The sequence below is a fragment of the Squalius cephalus genome (assembly GCF_949319135.1).
Source record: "Squalius cephalus genome assembly, chromosome: 9".
Taxonomy (NCBI): Eukaryota; Metazoa; Chordata; class Actinopteri; order Cypriniformes; family Leuciscidae; genus Squalius; species Squalius cephalus.
The window spans coordinates 13,534,496-13,551,741 of record NC_137130.1 but is presented as its reverse complement, the minus strand read 5'-3'; the positions used below and the strand labels follow the sequence as shown (position 1 = coordinate 13,551,741).

General features: G+C 36.2%; 1 protein-coding gene across 33 annotated transcripts in view; it reads right to left on the bottom strand.

Annotated features, from left to right (window-relative positions):
* The window catches only part of caska (calcium/calmodulin-dependent serine protein kinase a), a 173,372-nt gene that overhangs the window by 50,558 nt on the left and 105,568 nt on the right, over nucleotides 1–17,246 (bottom strand). For all 33 annotated transcript variants that reach the window (XM_079880765.1, XM_079880783.1, XM_079880791.1 and 30 more), the window contains exon 3: nucleotides 1,729–1,834. In XM_079880765.1, the coding sequence (XP_079736891.1) occupies nucleotides 1,729–1,834 (106 nt within the window). The remainder of the gene's footprint in view (nucleotides 1–1,728; nucleotides 1,835–17,246) is intronic.

Sequence of the window (17,246 nt, the reverse complement as noted above, 5' to 3'; positions counted from 1 at the left end):
AACACTGGTGAAAAGCCAATTGTGTTTGTGACCCTGCCTACACTGAAATGTCATTTGCCCCTAATCCCACCATAGACTATACATTAAACACGAAGTTTGATTTCAAAAACTTTCGCAACTTTCGGTGTGGGAAGACACATTTATTGCAAAACATGTCTTAAGTGTGATTTTTGCATCTTAACCTCTTAAGTGTCACCGGCCCACCGGTGGGCCCAAAATCATTACATATTTAAAACAGTAATATCCTATAATAAACATAAACTAATCTTGACAAACTATATATCATTTGAAAGCTTACAAACTCTAGTTTTCATATTTGGTGAATGATTTCCAAAATAAATTAGAGAGGAGCTGTAATTTATCAATTTGCAACAAGAATATTTTCATATTTATAAGGCGTGTTCAGACCTTTATTTTGAAATAGCAATGAACATGAAAAATCATGAAAGAATGGATGAAACCTCAGTTTGTTTTCATGCCAAGAGTTCAAAAGATATCATCCATTCAATTATTTTAGAAAAAAATATATTAATATGTTTTTAATAACACATATGGAAATGAAGGCGCCCTTATATGGGCAGTAATGGAGTCTGGTTGTCACCTAGTGAAAATGTTTGGTACTGCGCCCAAACAAAATCTCACTGAAAGCTCATTTTTTGAGATATCAACCTAAAATTTGAAACACAACTTATTCAGATTTTTGGCTTTGATTTTCTAGCAGTTTTAGAGTCGGCCAGGTTTTAAAAATATATATTTTATATAAAATATGAATAATTAAATTTTTTAAATTGTACATTTTCATAAACACAAACTTATATAACTTTTTTTTTGTTTCACTTTCTTAATTTATTTCACTTCAACAAAAATCTGCCAAATGTCTTCTTTAAAACAAGACCAATTTTACGTCTATACTCCAAAGCATTCTTTAATTACAACCATTTAAAGTCGAAATGTGCATTTTCATGTATATTTAAAAAAAGGGGGGTGACACTTAAAGGGTTAAGGCAAAACCCAGAGCGCCATGCTGGTAGTAGGACAAACTGAACTGTAAGAGTCAATTGTGGCCAATTTCAGATATGAACACTTTTCTGATTGAAATATTTTCCCAATGCTTTAACAATGAGACCGTGATGGTGTTGTTTCCAGGGGGCAGCAGAGCTCTGGAAGCTCCTGCTTTTGTGTCGGCTCGGGTCTCTAAGGCCTTTAAAGAAAATCCCTTGAGAGGCAGCTGCGCTTCTCCAGATAAGAACTCACACTTCATGAAAGTTCTTTGAGAAAAGCTTGGCACTTCAGATAAGCATATGAGCATTTAGCATTTGAGGAATTAAAAAGCTCACCCTAGTCCACAAAACTGCTGAGAGAGCAACAGACACAGGCTCCTCTGGACAGAGAACAGGATGTTCATGTCTTGTTTTGAGATGCTTTTTAGAGTTCACTGACCAAACCTCACCGCAATATGCTTCTAGATAACCTTCAAAACACTGCTACTTTCACACACTAATCCAGACGGATGTGTTGGACTCACATGTGTTACAATAAACAAAACAAAAAACGGAACTGCATTTGGATTTCTTGTGTGCATGAGTGTGTTAAGCTTGTCGATGTAATATTTCCCAATGCTATGAATTCAACATTTAACATTTTTTGATTGAATTTGGGGGTTTGTGTGAAAAAATAATTAATGGAATAATAAAACAAGTGCACATTTGCTCAGAATGAAGGACTTACAACTCAAACACCATGTAGAGCATGCCATCAGAGCTGTAGGTCTCCAGAAGCTCCACTATGTGAGGATGTTTCAGCATGTGACAGATGCTCGCTTCCCTCTTCAGATCTACAGGAAGACAAAGAGGCGATATTCAGTTCCAAATCAAGTCATTTTCAGGAAATGTAATTTTGTACAAACCAATCTATTATTTTTAGCAACATTAAAATACACTTTTATCCAAAGGTTTGGTAACTATGCTAAATGTAAGCATAATGAATGACCTTGTTTCCATGTTTATTATCTGTAATATCCCAATTTAATACAAAAAGTCAAGCTCAGCACCATGTTCTGATCTCATCCACATCTTTCACTTATAAAACTAGTATACACAATTAGCAAAAAAATGTGCGAGTGCACAATTAGACATCTGTGGTGAAAGAACTGCATAGTCAACCCCACACACACCGCTGCTTTTTCTCATATGTAATTAAAACTGTTGGCATTCAACAATAACAGCAAAAAGAAAACTGTAAGAACTGTTGTTTTACAAAACACTTGTGCTGTGTGAATCCTTTCAAGCCTGGCTGAGAAAAGCAATGCATGATAAAAGTATTTTGCATGTGTGAACCTTTGCATGGATCTCCCATGCCAAAATAACTTTAAAGGTGCTTTTATACTGTAGTGCTCCTATCTTTGTTCAACAGTTACAGTTCCACTTCTTAATTTCCACTTTCTGGTGCCATTAATGGAACATGCTGTATAGCGTGATTCACATAAACATACATATGTATCATACACTTTGACTAAGGAACTACCATGGATAAAACTTTTCAAAAATCATACAATAGAGGGGTCAATGACACAATGCTCAGTTTTTGTCCAGATCTATTAATGTGTTTAAAAATATAGTGCAATTCATACATACAAGGACTTGAATACATCTCTCCTATGACAAATGTTTTTATTTTCTGTATTCAAATTAATTTAGAAATTTTTAAGTCAAAAATGTTTGGGTGTTACAACTGTTCCGATATCATTAATGGATTAAAAAATAAAAATAAAAATACCATTAAACTTTTTATAATTAAATATTTTTTTTAATTCTTTGTTAAAATGTAATATAAATATAAAATTTTTATATATATATATTTTTTTTAAATAATGTCTGCCATCTCAAAGTAATGCTGTGCAACCAATGCACAGAACTTTATACAGGAAATTACATCATAGAGAGGACCCCTAAAGACATTCATGTCAAGGTTAATAAATCTCTTCAAATATCAGATTGTTTGAACTTTCGATGACAAATCAAGGGTCAGGATGTAAAATGTCACATGGAATATTCTTTACACATTCTCTACACATATTCTTTAATAATAATTTAAAAGCTAAAGCATCAATGTTCTCCGGCTCAACCAACACAACACAAAACTGTAATTTGTTTGATAGAGACAGAGCAGATATAGCACAGGAAATGAGCATCTCAGCTATGGAACGCGTGCTACTGCTAACCACAAAGCCATGAGTCGGAATAACAATATGCATCACAATATGTGCATGAAAGCTCCTCGAATAATCTTTCCTGAATAAATAGAGGAAAGTCCTCCCGCCTTTCCTGATCTGTTTCATCAGCTGTGACCCAGTTGGCAAACTGCAGCCTTCAGGAGTGGGGAAATACCTCTTACTGTATATCATTGCAGATTACAGTGTAGCTACAGTACACAGACCGGAGAACACAACATGGGTCATGAACTTTATGATGTGTGAGGTTGGCGTGTTGCTGGTATGCAAATCTAGACCACTCTCATTATAATCACCCAAGTAACCAAGTAAAAAATGTGTCTTGAGCAGCAAATCAGCATATTAGAATGTTTTCTGAAGGATCATGTGACTGAAGAATGGAGTAATGGCTGCTGAAATTCAGCTTTGCGTTACAGAAATAAATGACATTTTACAATATATTAAAATAGAAAAGAGCTATTTTACATTGTAATAATATTTCACAATATTACTGTTTTGCTGTAATAAATGAGAGACTTCATTAGAAAACATTTAAAAAAATCTTCACATTTTTGAAAGGTACTGTACATGTTTAAATGCAGCTTTAATATCAAAATACTTTTTAAGGCCACAGTTTTCATGTTCGTTATAGTTTGTGAGTGGCTCGTCTCCAGACTGCAGTGTTTATTAAACTAGTGCTGTGGCAGTCCTGTCTTCTGGCATGGCTTCTGGCCTCTTAATGACCACTCCATCACTATGACACCACTTCCACAATAAGCCTCATGTCTGGAGGTGAGAGAGGAAAGATTTACCACTTTTAGGTTCAGCACTTGCGCATTAAAACAAGCATTGTTTGCAAGATGAACATGAAGCGCTGATGTTTAATGTGACATAATATAACATAAGTATGATGGTTGAGTGAACATTAAACTATTGAACATTGACTCTTTTAACTTTTATCTGATTTCAGCATAGATGTACAATAAAGATATTTTCCCATCGTTAAAATCACTATGATACAATCTCTAGTGGCTTCTTATACTACATTCTTATCTTATACAACACTGTCAAAAAAATCATTAATTCAATTGGTTCTAAAGTTTCCATTGTACTGAAGTTATTTTGTGTTTATTCAGTTGCAAATATCTAAATGTCGCAGGTCGTCGTGCAGCACCTCTTCCATCTGCTCCAGCTGTTTGAGAAGCCTGTGTTTCAATGGTGGGGTGCTTATGGAATTATGGGAAAATCTGGGACACTCATGAGGAGTCGATGTGCAGCTTTAATATGATGGAACGGCAATCTGAGGTGCAACTCAATTATTTGAAGAAGGAAAATCTTTCAAATCAGACGGTGAGATTTACTCACGGAGAAGAGGCAGCTTGGTTTGGATGTTTGGCACAACATTTCCACAGTTTACGACACTCTCTACTCTCTATCTCTATTCAGCTTCCTCTAAGGTAGTCTACCCTGGGACATTCCCACGTGTATTGGTGTCTACAAGTGGCCAAATTTCTCAACACACTCGGCGGCACATGCATATGACACTCAGTGACGTACAGAAGATTTTACGGCTTCTCTGGTGAGGGCTAACTGAGATGCAGTACTAAAACATGTTGGCTGAGCTGACAGCAGACGTCCAGCACCTGAACAATCCCTCTCATGACAGATAAACACAAACACACTCAACACTGCTGACCTTCTGCTGTCCCCCTGGACTCAGGCGCGCTTTATCTTGCACTATGCACTGTGTGTGAGAATGTGCGTTTTGAAGTGATGGGAAGTGCAAACCTGCGGTCTAGTGGTTAGAACAAGTGCCTTAACACGTTGAACCGTGGTGCTAATGTGGATGACAAGAATTCAGATCTGGCTTGCAACTTTCTCCTGTTCCCTGTTCTTCTCCTTATAATTTTGACTCCATTCTCTACTACTTAGTATAAATTAGTCGCCAATCAATGTTTTTTTTTTATTTTTTTATACTGAAATCAAGCTGATATATCTTTAAACTAAACAATTTAATCTAAATATGGTATAAAACATACAAAACATTACTGCAATAAAATTAACATTTTATTTAATATGTTCTAAAACCGTTTGAAATAACTGATTTCAAAATAAATCAATTTGGAAATTTTGGGGAAAATATTTATAATTTAGCAAAATCTCCTTGATTCTGTTCTGTAACCCTATTATTAGACTACAGTATTTTTTACACAAATAAAAAAAAAATTGTTAGAAGAAATTAGAAAAACACTAATAAACACTCGGAAGCACTAATAAGCACTTGGAATCTACAATCTATTTTCTAAAATAAAGACCAGGTTATACTTATTATATACAGTACTAAGTGAATGAAATAAATATGAATAAATAAATAATTTTTGGAGCTCAACAGCATCGGTTTCCATTCGTCACTGTCACTGTAAAGAATAGAGCGGCATAAATATTCTGCCTAACACCTCCTTATGGAAAAAAGAAAGTCATACCGGTCTGGAACAAAAGAAGGATGAATAAATGATTACAACATCATCTTTTTGAGTACTCCTTAATTATTAAGCATTACCATTTTTCAGTCATGTTACATGCACAAAGCCACTTGAAGTGGGATGATGCAAAATCATGACACGGTTATGCGGAAATAGCTTCAATGCTTTCTGTGATATCCAGTTAGTGTAAAGTACCACATTTGTGCTAACAACACAATTAAAACATCTGTGGTAAAATAAATGTTTCACCCTCTTTTATTAGGCACAGATCCATTCAAGTCTGTTGCAAAGTATTTTTTAACAGATTGTGTGTCAGAGCTATTCTGGGGGTATTCCTTACACCAGGGAATGATATATTGCACATTAACCGTTTGAATGTTGTGGAGAAATGTGCTTCTCTTTTAACTGCATTAACATTTAATGTCCTCCTGCTGCAATATAGCACATATGAGACACAGAGGCACAGAGGAGAATATGGAAACAATCAGTCACCCTGACGCGGTAAATAAAGAGGACTGAGACGAACGCAAGCAATCGGCCCATTTATAGAGCAAAGAATGGGAAAACAATGAACATATTTCACTCTATGAAGATAAGCAGGCAAATCAACCTGTGCACACAAAATTACATTAGTCTGTGAAACACATATGGTACCTGCTGAAGAATGAGCACCATCACTCACACAGCACCATAACTAAAGGAGTGAAATATTCTCACAATCACTCGGGCAATTTACAACCACAGGAAAGACCTTCAATTCAATGGCAACCATGAAGCCGCTCTATCCTTCTCTCTTGCTCTATAAAGAATGAAATGTATGGCAATCTCTTTGAAAGCAGATGAGAGTTCTGAAGGTTGCAGAGAGTGCAGATATTTTGCCCTGACCTACACCTCAGGATGAGGACTTCCATATAAATTGAAAAGGAAAAAAAAGAGTGACATACTGAGACAAATGTTTAAAGTTCCAGTGCCTTTCACTAATGGCGACTAAAACTTGAGAGATATGTGAAATATGTATGAAATATACAGCTGGCAATACAAAATTAAGCAACTTTACGACTAATGTAATCATTTTAATGTGCTTTCATTTGGTCATTATGTTTAAGACTTGTTAGACTAGTTTTGTGATCTTAACTTGCAAGAATGAGACTGGTAAGAAAGTTTGTTTTATTAAAATTTCAGTAGCAAGATAAGCATTAGAATTAGCTAATTTGATTAATTTCTGTAAATTGATTCAAACCAATGATTCACTGATTAGTTTGGATGATAGCTCATGAATCATTCATTTCTGTCTTTTAGTATGTGGATAAATATTGCTGATTGAATTGATTCAATGAAACAGACAGTTCCCAGAATTGAATCAAAGAGCTTAATGTATTATATTGGTGCCTAATGCCTATATTTGTAAATGAAATATCATATGCAGGCATGCATGTATATATTTCGTCATTGTGAGAGTATCATATACAATTGTAAAGGCTACAAGTCCCAGCATGCTGTCTTCATGCAGCCATAAAAATGACATTAAAAAGCCCTAAGGTGCACAATGCTGCTGAACCTGAAGAATCAAAAGAGGAAAAAAACACAGCAATGATAATTACACCCAATGTGAAGAATGAAATGTCATTGTTTGCTCAGGCTGACATACACCACCCTCCCACTGGTCACTGTAGTTTACTGTTGTAATGACAGAGCTTTCCTTTCTATGAGGACTCGAAGGCCATGTACACACTGCAGCTAAACTCAGATGTCCATTCACCTTTTAGTGCTTAATCCTGTTCTGTACACACACAGTTCAGTCATTTACAGGAGTGACAACAGCATTCTACAGCCAAAAGTTTAGACAAAAATTCTATGCAGTGTGTATGGAACCGAACTGAACAACTTGTTGATGCCGTTTTTTAACGCGCATCAGAGAGGTTTCTCTCTTCTGTATGTGACATCCCAGGGAAAGCGGTAAAAGCCTTGACTCGTTTGTGTTGCCAGATCTTGCTAGAAAACAGCAAACAAGAACAAGCCCACAATAAACTGAAATAACTTCAAATGTATGCTGAAAATAAGACCAAAATATCACACCCCACATTTGCTCACTTTAAAGCTCCATAAACCCGAGTGCTTTATGAGCCAAACTGAAAAACAAGGCAAAAAAATTATGCTTATAAGTGGACATGGCTAATTTATTATAAGCATAAGCAAAACACAATTCCTCCGTCGACTGTGCTTGAAGTTAAAATTGTTGAACATAACGAGCATTTTGTTGCTGTAATATTTCTTTGGTCAGAATAGTGGACACCAAACACACGAGACACCAGAACTTTGCTATGGTTACCACCACGTCAATCATCGTGAGCGATGTCATGTTCCGTAAACACGCATTGGCCAAAGATACTGAATCTTATCAAAGACACTCTCACAGAAACTGTAAATAATCTTAATGAGTTAAACACAACACACAGATGAGCTGATAGCGGTAGAGCCAGCTAGTGTGATGTGAACTACAGGACCACAACTGACATTAAACATAGATTAGACAATATGTATCTTAAATTATATTTTTTATGATATTTGAGAAATATCTAAATTTATATATTTGCCATGTTGAAAGATTCAAACTGCTTAAAGGACAAAGTAAATTGTCAAAGTAAATCAAGTTAAAAATAATCAAGGTACCGTATTTTAAGGTACAGAAACTGTTTTTATCATTTGAGAAATATTTCTAAATTGAGAACATTGTTGTCCAAAGCTGACATGGACATGATTATTCATGCCTTTATTTCTTCTCGTTTAGATTATTGTAATTCTCTTTTTACTTGTTTTAACAAATCTTCTCTGAGTCGTCTCCAAATGGTGCAAAACGCTGCAGCCAGGCTTTTAACAGGAACCAACAGAAGGACATACATTACACTGGTCTTATCCCCACTCCATTGGCTTCAAGTCAAACATAGAATTGATTATAAAATGTTAGTTTTGACTTTTAGAGCACTACATGGACATGCCCCCCAGTATATCACATACCTGTTGACCCCCTACTCCTCCTCCTGCACCCTGTCCTTTCAGGCAGTTCGCCCCAAACTCTGGAACGCCCTGCCCCTGTCGTTGCGTGTGGTCAAATCTGTTGATTCTTTTAAAAAAGCAGCTGAAGACACTTTTATTTAGACAAGTTTCTAGTTGATTGGGTTTTATGTTTTGTTTTTAGCTCTGATAGTTTTATCTGTGTTTTATTGTTCTTTTATTTAAATTGTTGCACTTTGTAAAGCACTTTGTGATTTCAATCTGTGATAATAAAATACATAATAAATGCAATAAACAGAATAATTTACCTATATATATTTTACTCAAATGTTTTAATAAATGAAAAATGACATGCAGAGACTCCAGGGCGCATTTTTCACATTTCGCAAACAAATCGTTGAATCAGAGTTTTGAATTGATTCACTGAATCCGACAGTTTAAACTGATTTACAGAAACAAATCAAGGCTCAAAAAACTAGTCTAATGACAGTCTATGGGGAACTTAATGACCTATTAAAAGCACATTAAAATCATTACAATATTCACAATGTTGCTTCATTTTATCATTTTTTTAATTTATTTTTTATGCCAGCAAAATCATTGCAAATAAACCACTTAGTTTAACTAGCATCACTTCATAACCCTACCCATAAATCTCAATCCTTAATTTACAAGTTGAAAATCCCTTCAAGCATAGGCAACTCATTTGAATGCAAATACCTGGACCAATCAGCATGCAGACACCTCAGGACACATTTTATTTTTCAGGCTACGAACTTTCTGCTTAAACAGGAAGAATCTACTACAGAAATGTGTGTACATGAAAATTGCAATTTGTCCAAAAGTAATAAGCAGTGATTATTTCCAAAAAAAAAAAAGTATAAGCAGTGTATGTCTAGTTTACTTGCTGTTAAGTGCACCAGCTGATCTGATGCCATAAACCTCTCACATTTTTGCAAATCCACTTATGAGTTCTTCCAAAGAAGTGTTCATTGCATTATTCCAGGATGCTTTTTCCTGGGGGACTAATAAAGACTTCTGCAACTTGACTCATAGAAGTTATGTAAAGTCAGCCAATTGGAATGAAACTGCAGCCATGTCATGCAATTTCTTTGTGTGAACAAACCGTAGGAAGTCTGTGAGTGTGCCGACTGAGGCTGAGACTAATTCCAATATAAAAGTTATGCTGGGCCACGAATGAAGCATATGTGGCCTCTCTCCATCACACCAGCGCTGTCACTAACCCGAGTAAACAGTGATCCATCAAACAGAGTATCAGAGAGCCACCTGACGCTGAGTCACTAACTAGCCGATTGACCACCGAAGCATTTATAAAATGACATCCATCCCAGCCCCCCAAAAACCAAAGCACAGGACCCATTCAAAGCTTTAGAATCATTCACCACACTGCTGTCAAATATCTCAAACAAACACTCAAAACAGTTAGTCAAAGACAGGAGAACAGATCAGTGATGGCAAAGGATATAAACAGCTCTAGAGGGAAATGGAGAAAGATGTTAAAGTGATTCTTGTCGATGAAGGCAGAAGTAAAGCCTTTCTGCTTTACAACCGGGCTATTTCTGTGCCCTCTTAAACAGAAGAGGAACATATGTCTGTCTGAAAGAGGAGTCTGAAGGTCCAAATTAATGTCTTTCTGAATAACAGCCTGTTATCAACTGTATGGCAATCATTTGAAGCTTATTTCTAAATTATAGCCTACACACTCAAACCCACACTGTGTGGAGAGCGCTGACACATTTTGACACATACCAACGCATTCAGTCAATGTTTCTTCAACTATAGGAGCATGTTTGGCCCTGTGGACGTTTAGAAGAAAAAAAGCACTTAAAATGCACTTCTCACTGTTCACTGGTTTATTTCTGAAATGTAAATATTTCTGAAATATCATTTCCACCACAGTGTCATTTCCACCATATTTTTGTTATTGTTTAAAGGTCCCGTTCTATGTGATCCCATGTTTCAAACTTTAGTTAGTGTGTAATGTTGTTGTTAGAGTATAAATAATATCTGTAAAATTATAAAGCTCAAAGTTCAATGCCAAGCGAGATATTTTATTTAACAGAAGTTGACTACAAAAAACAGCTGGATTGGACTACACCCCTCTACTTCCTTCTTTAGTGATGTCACTAGAACCGTAACCTCCGCCCACAGGAACACAGGCGTATTGATGGCGAAATGTCAACAGACGTGGTTGATGTTTATCTATAATCGGATACCGCAAAAGTTTAATTCGAAGTTGTTAGTTTGCTCTGTCCATTTCACCACGGACTGTTTTTCTAACCTGGGATAATATCAAGCAGGCTTCTCTCAGCGTTTCATACTGACGAAGGGGACAATTTCAACTATATTCCAGCAAGCGGTAAGTAGTGATTTAATATGGAAGTAGCGATCAACTTCACATCGTTTCTCTTAGTAGGATGAAAATAATCTTACTTAAACTGTGATTAATATACAGAAAGCGATCAAAGAACAATCCCTTTCCAATCGCCCAAACCTGCTGTCGGTGACACAGCGCGAGTTTATCTGGACTCTTGCCAAAACTCGTTATGAAATCAATGACGCTGTTACACTGCACAACGAAGCTCTTACTGTATTTATATGCCTCATGTTTGCATTGGTGAAATCATTAGTGAGAGTGCAGAAACTGCGTTGCAATGATAAGATCTTTCACGCGATCAACAGACTGTCATCTGCTCAATGCTCATAACTGCAACCTTTTATGTGATGGTAATAGATCTAAATACTTAAACTTCTCATGATTCGTTAATCCCGATAGCTGTAATAGTAAAAACGTATAATAGCTGTAATAGTAAAAGTTTTCCAGATAGTTCCACATGTAATGCCAGATATTTCATATGCAAGCATGTCAGCCAATCACAGCAGAGGGTGTTTACACTGAAGTCTCACAGCAGACACGCCCCTTCAAACAGAGTGTTCAAACCAGGGAATGAAATCAGGCTAGGAAATTAAATCAGGCTAGGAAATATGCCTTTTATTTCTAAATTATAACAATTTTTGATCTAAAAAACATACTAACATTATAAGGGCACCCCTGGAAACATTATAAAATAATAAAAATAATCCATGGAATGGGACCTTTAATAGTTTGCAAATATGCATATATATATATACAGCTTGGTTGAAAATGTCACTATTTAAATGCTCTTCACTGTCACTATTGTCTCCTAAGTAAAAAAAGTACACTTACATTTGATGGTATAAATTTGATATAGCCTAATAAAATTGATATAAATTAACACAATATATACTGAAATTGTCTAAATTGGTTATTGCTTCACTATTCATTTAGATTATTAAAGCATTACATGTAATGTAATAATATTTGTGTGATTTTTATATTTTATCTGGATCTGAAATAAAAGGTAAAACAAATTTATTTTTATTTTTAAATGTGCATCTGCTAAAGGTTAGCTTTTTGCTAGGAAAACACATATACAGTAGATGTCTTCAGTGCTAACAGACATATAGTAATGTGACCTACGTACATATAATTATTTTTTTTTGTTTAAAGGTTCAAATCTATAAGTTTTAGTCAAAATCAACCCCTGGGATATATAAGTGACCGTAGATGAAGGAAAAAACCCATACAGAGAGACACAACATTAAGCACTAACAACATCTTACTCACAAGCTCAACCTGTGAACACCAACATGGATTTCACGTCATGTAGAGACAAATCAGAGGCTGTTAACATAGTCACTCTTTTATTTTTAAATAAAGAGAGAGAAAGTTGCAGTCAGCATGTGATTCAAAGGTGCTGATGGTGGACTCACTGAGTTTCACATCCACATGGCTCCCATTGCACACAACACAGCTGCTGACACACATATCCAGCAAACACACACCTCCCATGATCCGCCAATGTTTTGTTTTGTTATTTTTTTGTTATTTTATAAAAACAGCATAAAAATATATAGAATAATATAATGTAGAAATAGTACAGTTTTATTCTATTTGAATCTAGAGAATAAATACTACAAAGGACAATTTGCACTGCTGAGAGGACTATTGTCCATCCCCTGGCCACCCTCCAAGAACTGTATACAGTACATCCAAAGTGAGATAAAGGGCTCAGTAAACCACTCACATCCAAGCCACCTTCTCTTTGAACTTTTGCCGTCTTGCCGGCAATACAGAGCACTAAACGCCAGAAAAGATTCTTCCCACAGACAATCTACCTCCTTAACAGTTCTCCCGACTGTGTAATGATAACTATGTGCAATGCCACTTACATTTATTTAAAAATACCCTTCCTCTTCTCATTCCCTGTTAATGTTATTGTATTTGTATACAGCACTAGCCTGGCAAGCCAGACCTACATCAAGATGTTAGGTCTGGCAACTCACCATTGGCACAGCTCAATCTGAGGGGTGGGATAAACGGCTGTCTTTCAAATTCACTCTGCCCGCAATAGGATATCGCTTCAACCAACCAGAGCGTTTTCCACCAGCGGAGCTAGTTGATAGATTCAACTTTTGTCATATCTGGTCGGCAAAACTACAAACACATCTTCCTTTTTTAAGACTTAAGTGCCATTCTTTGTTCTTTTCTCAAAGAACAGCTTAACTCCAAGTCCTCCAGAGTCGCGGCCAAAGCCGATTCCAAAGACCGCTGTTCGCCAGCAGCAGCCGCCATTCTTTGTTTTCAAGTAGCAGGGAACCGTCGCAACTCTGTCGTCATTATGTTAAGACCGCCCCGCCTACTCTATACACGATGTGATTGGCCTGACTAGAGTTTGGTTTTTCCAGCTCGAACGTCAACGGCAAGTTGCTAGACTACACTGGCTGCAAAATAAATGTTGCTGCCGCTAGGGTGCGTCTAGATTTCTAGGCTAATACAGCACACATTATATTTCATATTTCGTTTATTTATATACACAGTACATATTATCTTATTCACATATCTTTATTTTTTATTTTACTAATCTGTGTACTGTTTGTTGTCTCTGCTTACTGGAAGCTTCTTAAGTCTCTAGGCAATAAATCTCCTTCTGATTCTGATAAAAAGCAGTGGCACAGCTACAACGCTAAAAGACAAGATATTACATTTGAGAAAAGCCATTTACCATCGGTTCTGTTTCGATTTATGACATGAAAGGCACAGGAGGACCTAAAAATCAATACAGCATCTTTTTTTTCATTTAGTAATTATTAAAGAATAAAGAAAATCCATATTTCACAATTCTTTGTTGGGGTGCCAAGCTTCAGAATAATTCCACACATACAGTAAAGAGGGATGTTCAGTTAGAGATGTGTCATGGCTGAGTCAGCTCTGAGTAGACTTATGGGATTTATGGTGAGGACAATTCATGAATAGGTAATAAAAAGACCCTCAGTCCCTATACATGGGGATGGGTGGTCCATTCGTTCTCAAGGCCCTTGGTGAATACATTTCTTATCACATCGAAGAAAAAAAAAAAAGTTAGAAACAAATGTACTGGATAAATCAAAACAGGTTCCAAAATCTTTTGAGGGCTGAATATATAATTATGGGCCAAAGTTTTATACTTTGCTTCAACTCCAAAACTCAACCATGAGCTAAGATGTTTGTATCAGCAAACATCTCTAATTAGTAATTACAACAAAATAAAGTCCTTAGGACAACAAGAAAATGACCAAAATGTACTGTAATAATCTAACATCAATGAGACAGAGGTTAAGATGAGAACATCCAATTAAAAACCAGCAGGGATGTGGGTACATCTGGCCTAATCTTTAAGGCAGTGGTCTAATAATGACAACAAAGGCCAAGAAAGTGTTCCTTCTCTCTCTGTTGTATCCTTCGGCTCTATCTCTCATTCTTTAGAGGCAGGTTGGCTGATTACAACAGGCTTCTGAACAGCCTAATTGTCTTCTAAGTGTTGTAATAATCACAGCGAAAGTGAAGGGGTGTCCACCCCACCGCTGGCATGGGTTACAGATGCATGGCTTTAGCACCCTGTACGACACACACACACATATATATATATATATATATATTAGGGCTGTAAACATAAATGCTTTAACACATGCAATTAGTTCAAAATCCTTAATGCATTAAAATAATTTAAAGCAAATAAATTACTGAATACGTGAAATTGCGTCATTAACGTAATTCAGTAACATCATCACACAGCCAGCTGATCTTAGAAGTCGGGAGTTTATCACACTGGTAACCCTGATAGGTTTCTATCCTGAGTTTTCCGTCGAATGATCCAGTAGGCAAATTCCTTCAAACAAGCAAACCAGGCTGATTACATCAGAGTTGGTATTTTTAGTGAATTATTCATTCCAGTGTGTGCTTCGCTTTAAAACACGAGCTCATTTTCTGTGATTGTTTCTGAAGAGCGCGAAATACAGCCTTTAAAGAATGTCAAAACATCACACTGCTGTAAGGCCAGATTATAAGCAAACTACTTTCTCTGTTGGATAAAGCAAGCCAGATGATCGCTAGTAAAGTTTTGATGGATGTGGATTGCAATCAAGGTAAAGACGATTGCAGTGGCGTACAGGAGTCGTACAGTAAGCATGCGTGATTCCGTTATATTGATGCCCAACTAAATCGTGTATGTGTGCTCTCAATGCACTGATTGCATTTATGCAGAGACACATTTCAGTACATTCACGTTGTTTCCACACACTTTCAGGATGCTTTGATTTGTCATGTGCGTGTTGCTGCGTTTAGTAATTTGACATACTCCATGTGGTCCTGTTCGGTATTGCAACTTCACTTGTCTAAAATGTAAACAATCTCTCTGCTGCTGTTGAACTGAACACATACTATACACTGTGAATTCTGAAAAGTTCCTTTCTGCAATGTTTTTTTTTTCATGGGTCCTTAGGTGTGCACACATTTATGAATTATATGGACACCTTATATCATTTGGTAATTTGGTGTCCTTTTGGAGTCTCCAAGTGTCCTTATTTGAAAAGACACCTAAATTTACCTTGAAATAAGCTTGCAGAAAATACAGTTTTGTGAGAATCACCCTTCAATCTGATGGTTTACCTTGCTGGATATAGCAAATGATGACGAAATGAACGTGTTACAAGATAAATGCTGTATGCTTAATTTCACAATAAGGGTGCGAACCGTGCGATTACTCGCAACTACAACAGTATACTCTGACCTAGAAACTGATGTGACATTAACCAAAAGTAAATGATATGTATTAACTTGAACCATAAAGTACCTTGAGGATGTTTTATTTGCATGTCTGTGTATAGTAAAAATGTCATCTGAAATAAGGCTGTCCCATCAGTGCTCTAGCAAGAACAACCTTTGAAAAGTTGCTAAATGCTTCTGGAGAGAAAGAATAAGCTAGACTTTTTGATATCTCAGGGAGAAGAGGTTGAAACAAAGCACACTGATCTGATCCATAGGGAAAAACAGTTCACCCAGGCTAACAACCTCTGTGTCTACAGCTTTCTGAGCAAATCATTTCATGATTCAGTGACTTTATACAAACGTTGCGAAGGAGCAAACATGAAAAGCAATGGAGGGTCTTTTAAATTATAATTGTGGATTTCCCAGAGGCTGTTCGAAGGCTTTCTTCTCTGTATATTTCCTGAATAGAACCGCTTTGAAAAACATACACAAAACACTCTCTTTTCCAAAAATAGCACTAAATAAATTGGGTAGCTAAACAAAAAGGTAGCAGTAACCTCAAAACAACCTCTTGTTGCAGACGACACTGCTGGAGCTCTGTATTGGGGATGATGATGATAATGGTTACAACATTTAACATTCGGCTGTTTGCGTGTGCAATGGTGAAGACTTTTGGACCTCCCGCAGAGAAGACAATAAAGGAGTCCATCTCTCTGCCTCCTGGAGGCGACATTCCCTTCGATTCTGGACAAATTTCTCGAAGCATTGCAAGACCTTTTTTTCCTAGGATTAATAGAACCCCACTAACTTTCGATTGCAGTCCTCTGGATGACCACACATTTTCAAAGAATTTGCCTGGGGGGAAAAAGCACAAGGTGAATGACAGGGGGTTACAGAACGACCAGAATTCATATAGAGAGAGGAGCTGTGTTGTCTCTCTCACATGTGATGGCTTATCTATGACTCTGAGAGCTGGAGGAAGAAAGACCTTTTTATTCCTGTAGTAGACGGAATAAGAATGAGTGAGTCTAACAGTCCTTGAGCACTTGGCAAAGATGAAAAAACAACATGGTGAGCTTGAGGGATGGATTGTCTTTTTCAAGGAATGAAGAACAAAAATATTTTTTTCCATATATTATATAATCATATATTATATTATTAATATACAGTATATAATTGTGAATACTTTTAATTATAAAATTATAAATATAATAGTATAAATGTATTATAAAACATTATATATGATTTTATAAAATATTTTAATGCAGAAAAAAATCTTTGAAGCCAAGTGAAGAAATATCTGAAGTAACCTTTAGCTATGAGTTTAAGATGAGCAGTCATTTGAAATTACAGACATGTGAACATTTGCACTTATATGAGAATTTAAAGTATGAATTTGAAGTATAAACGTACT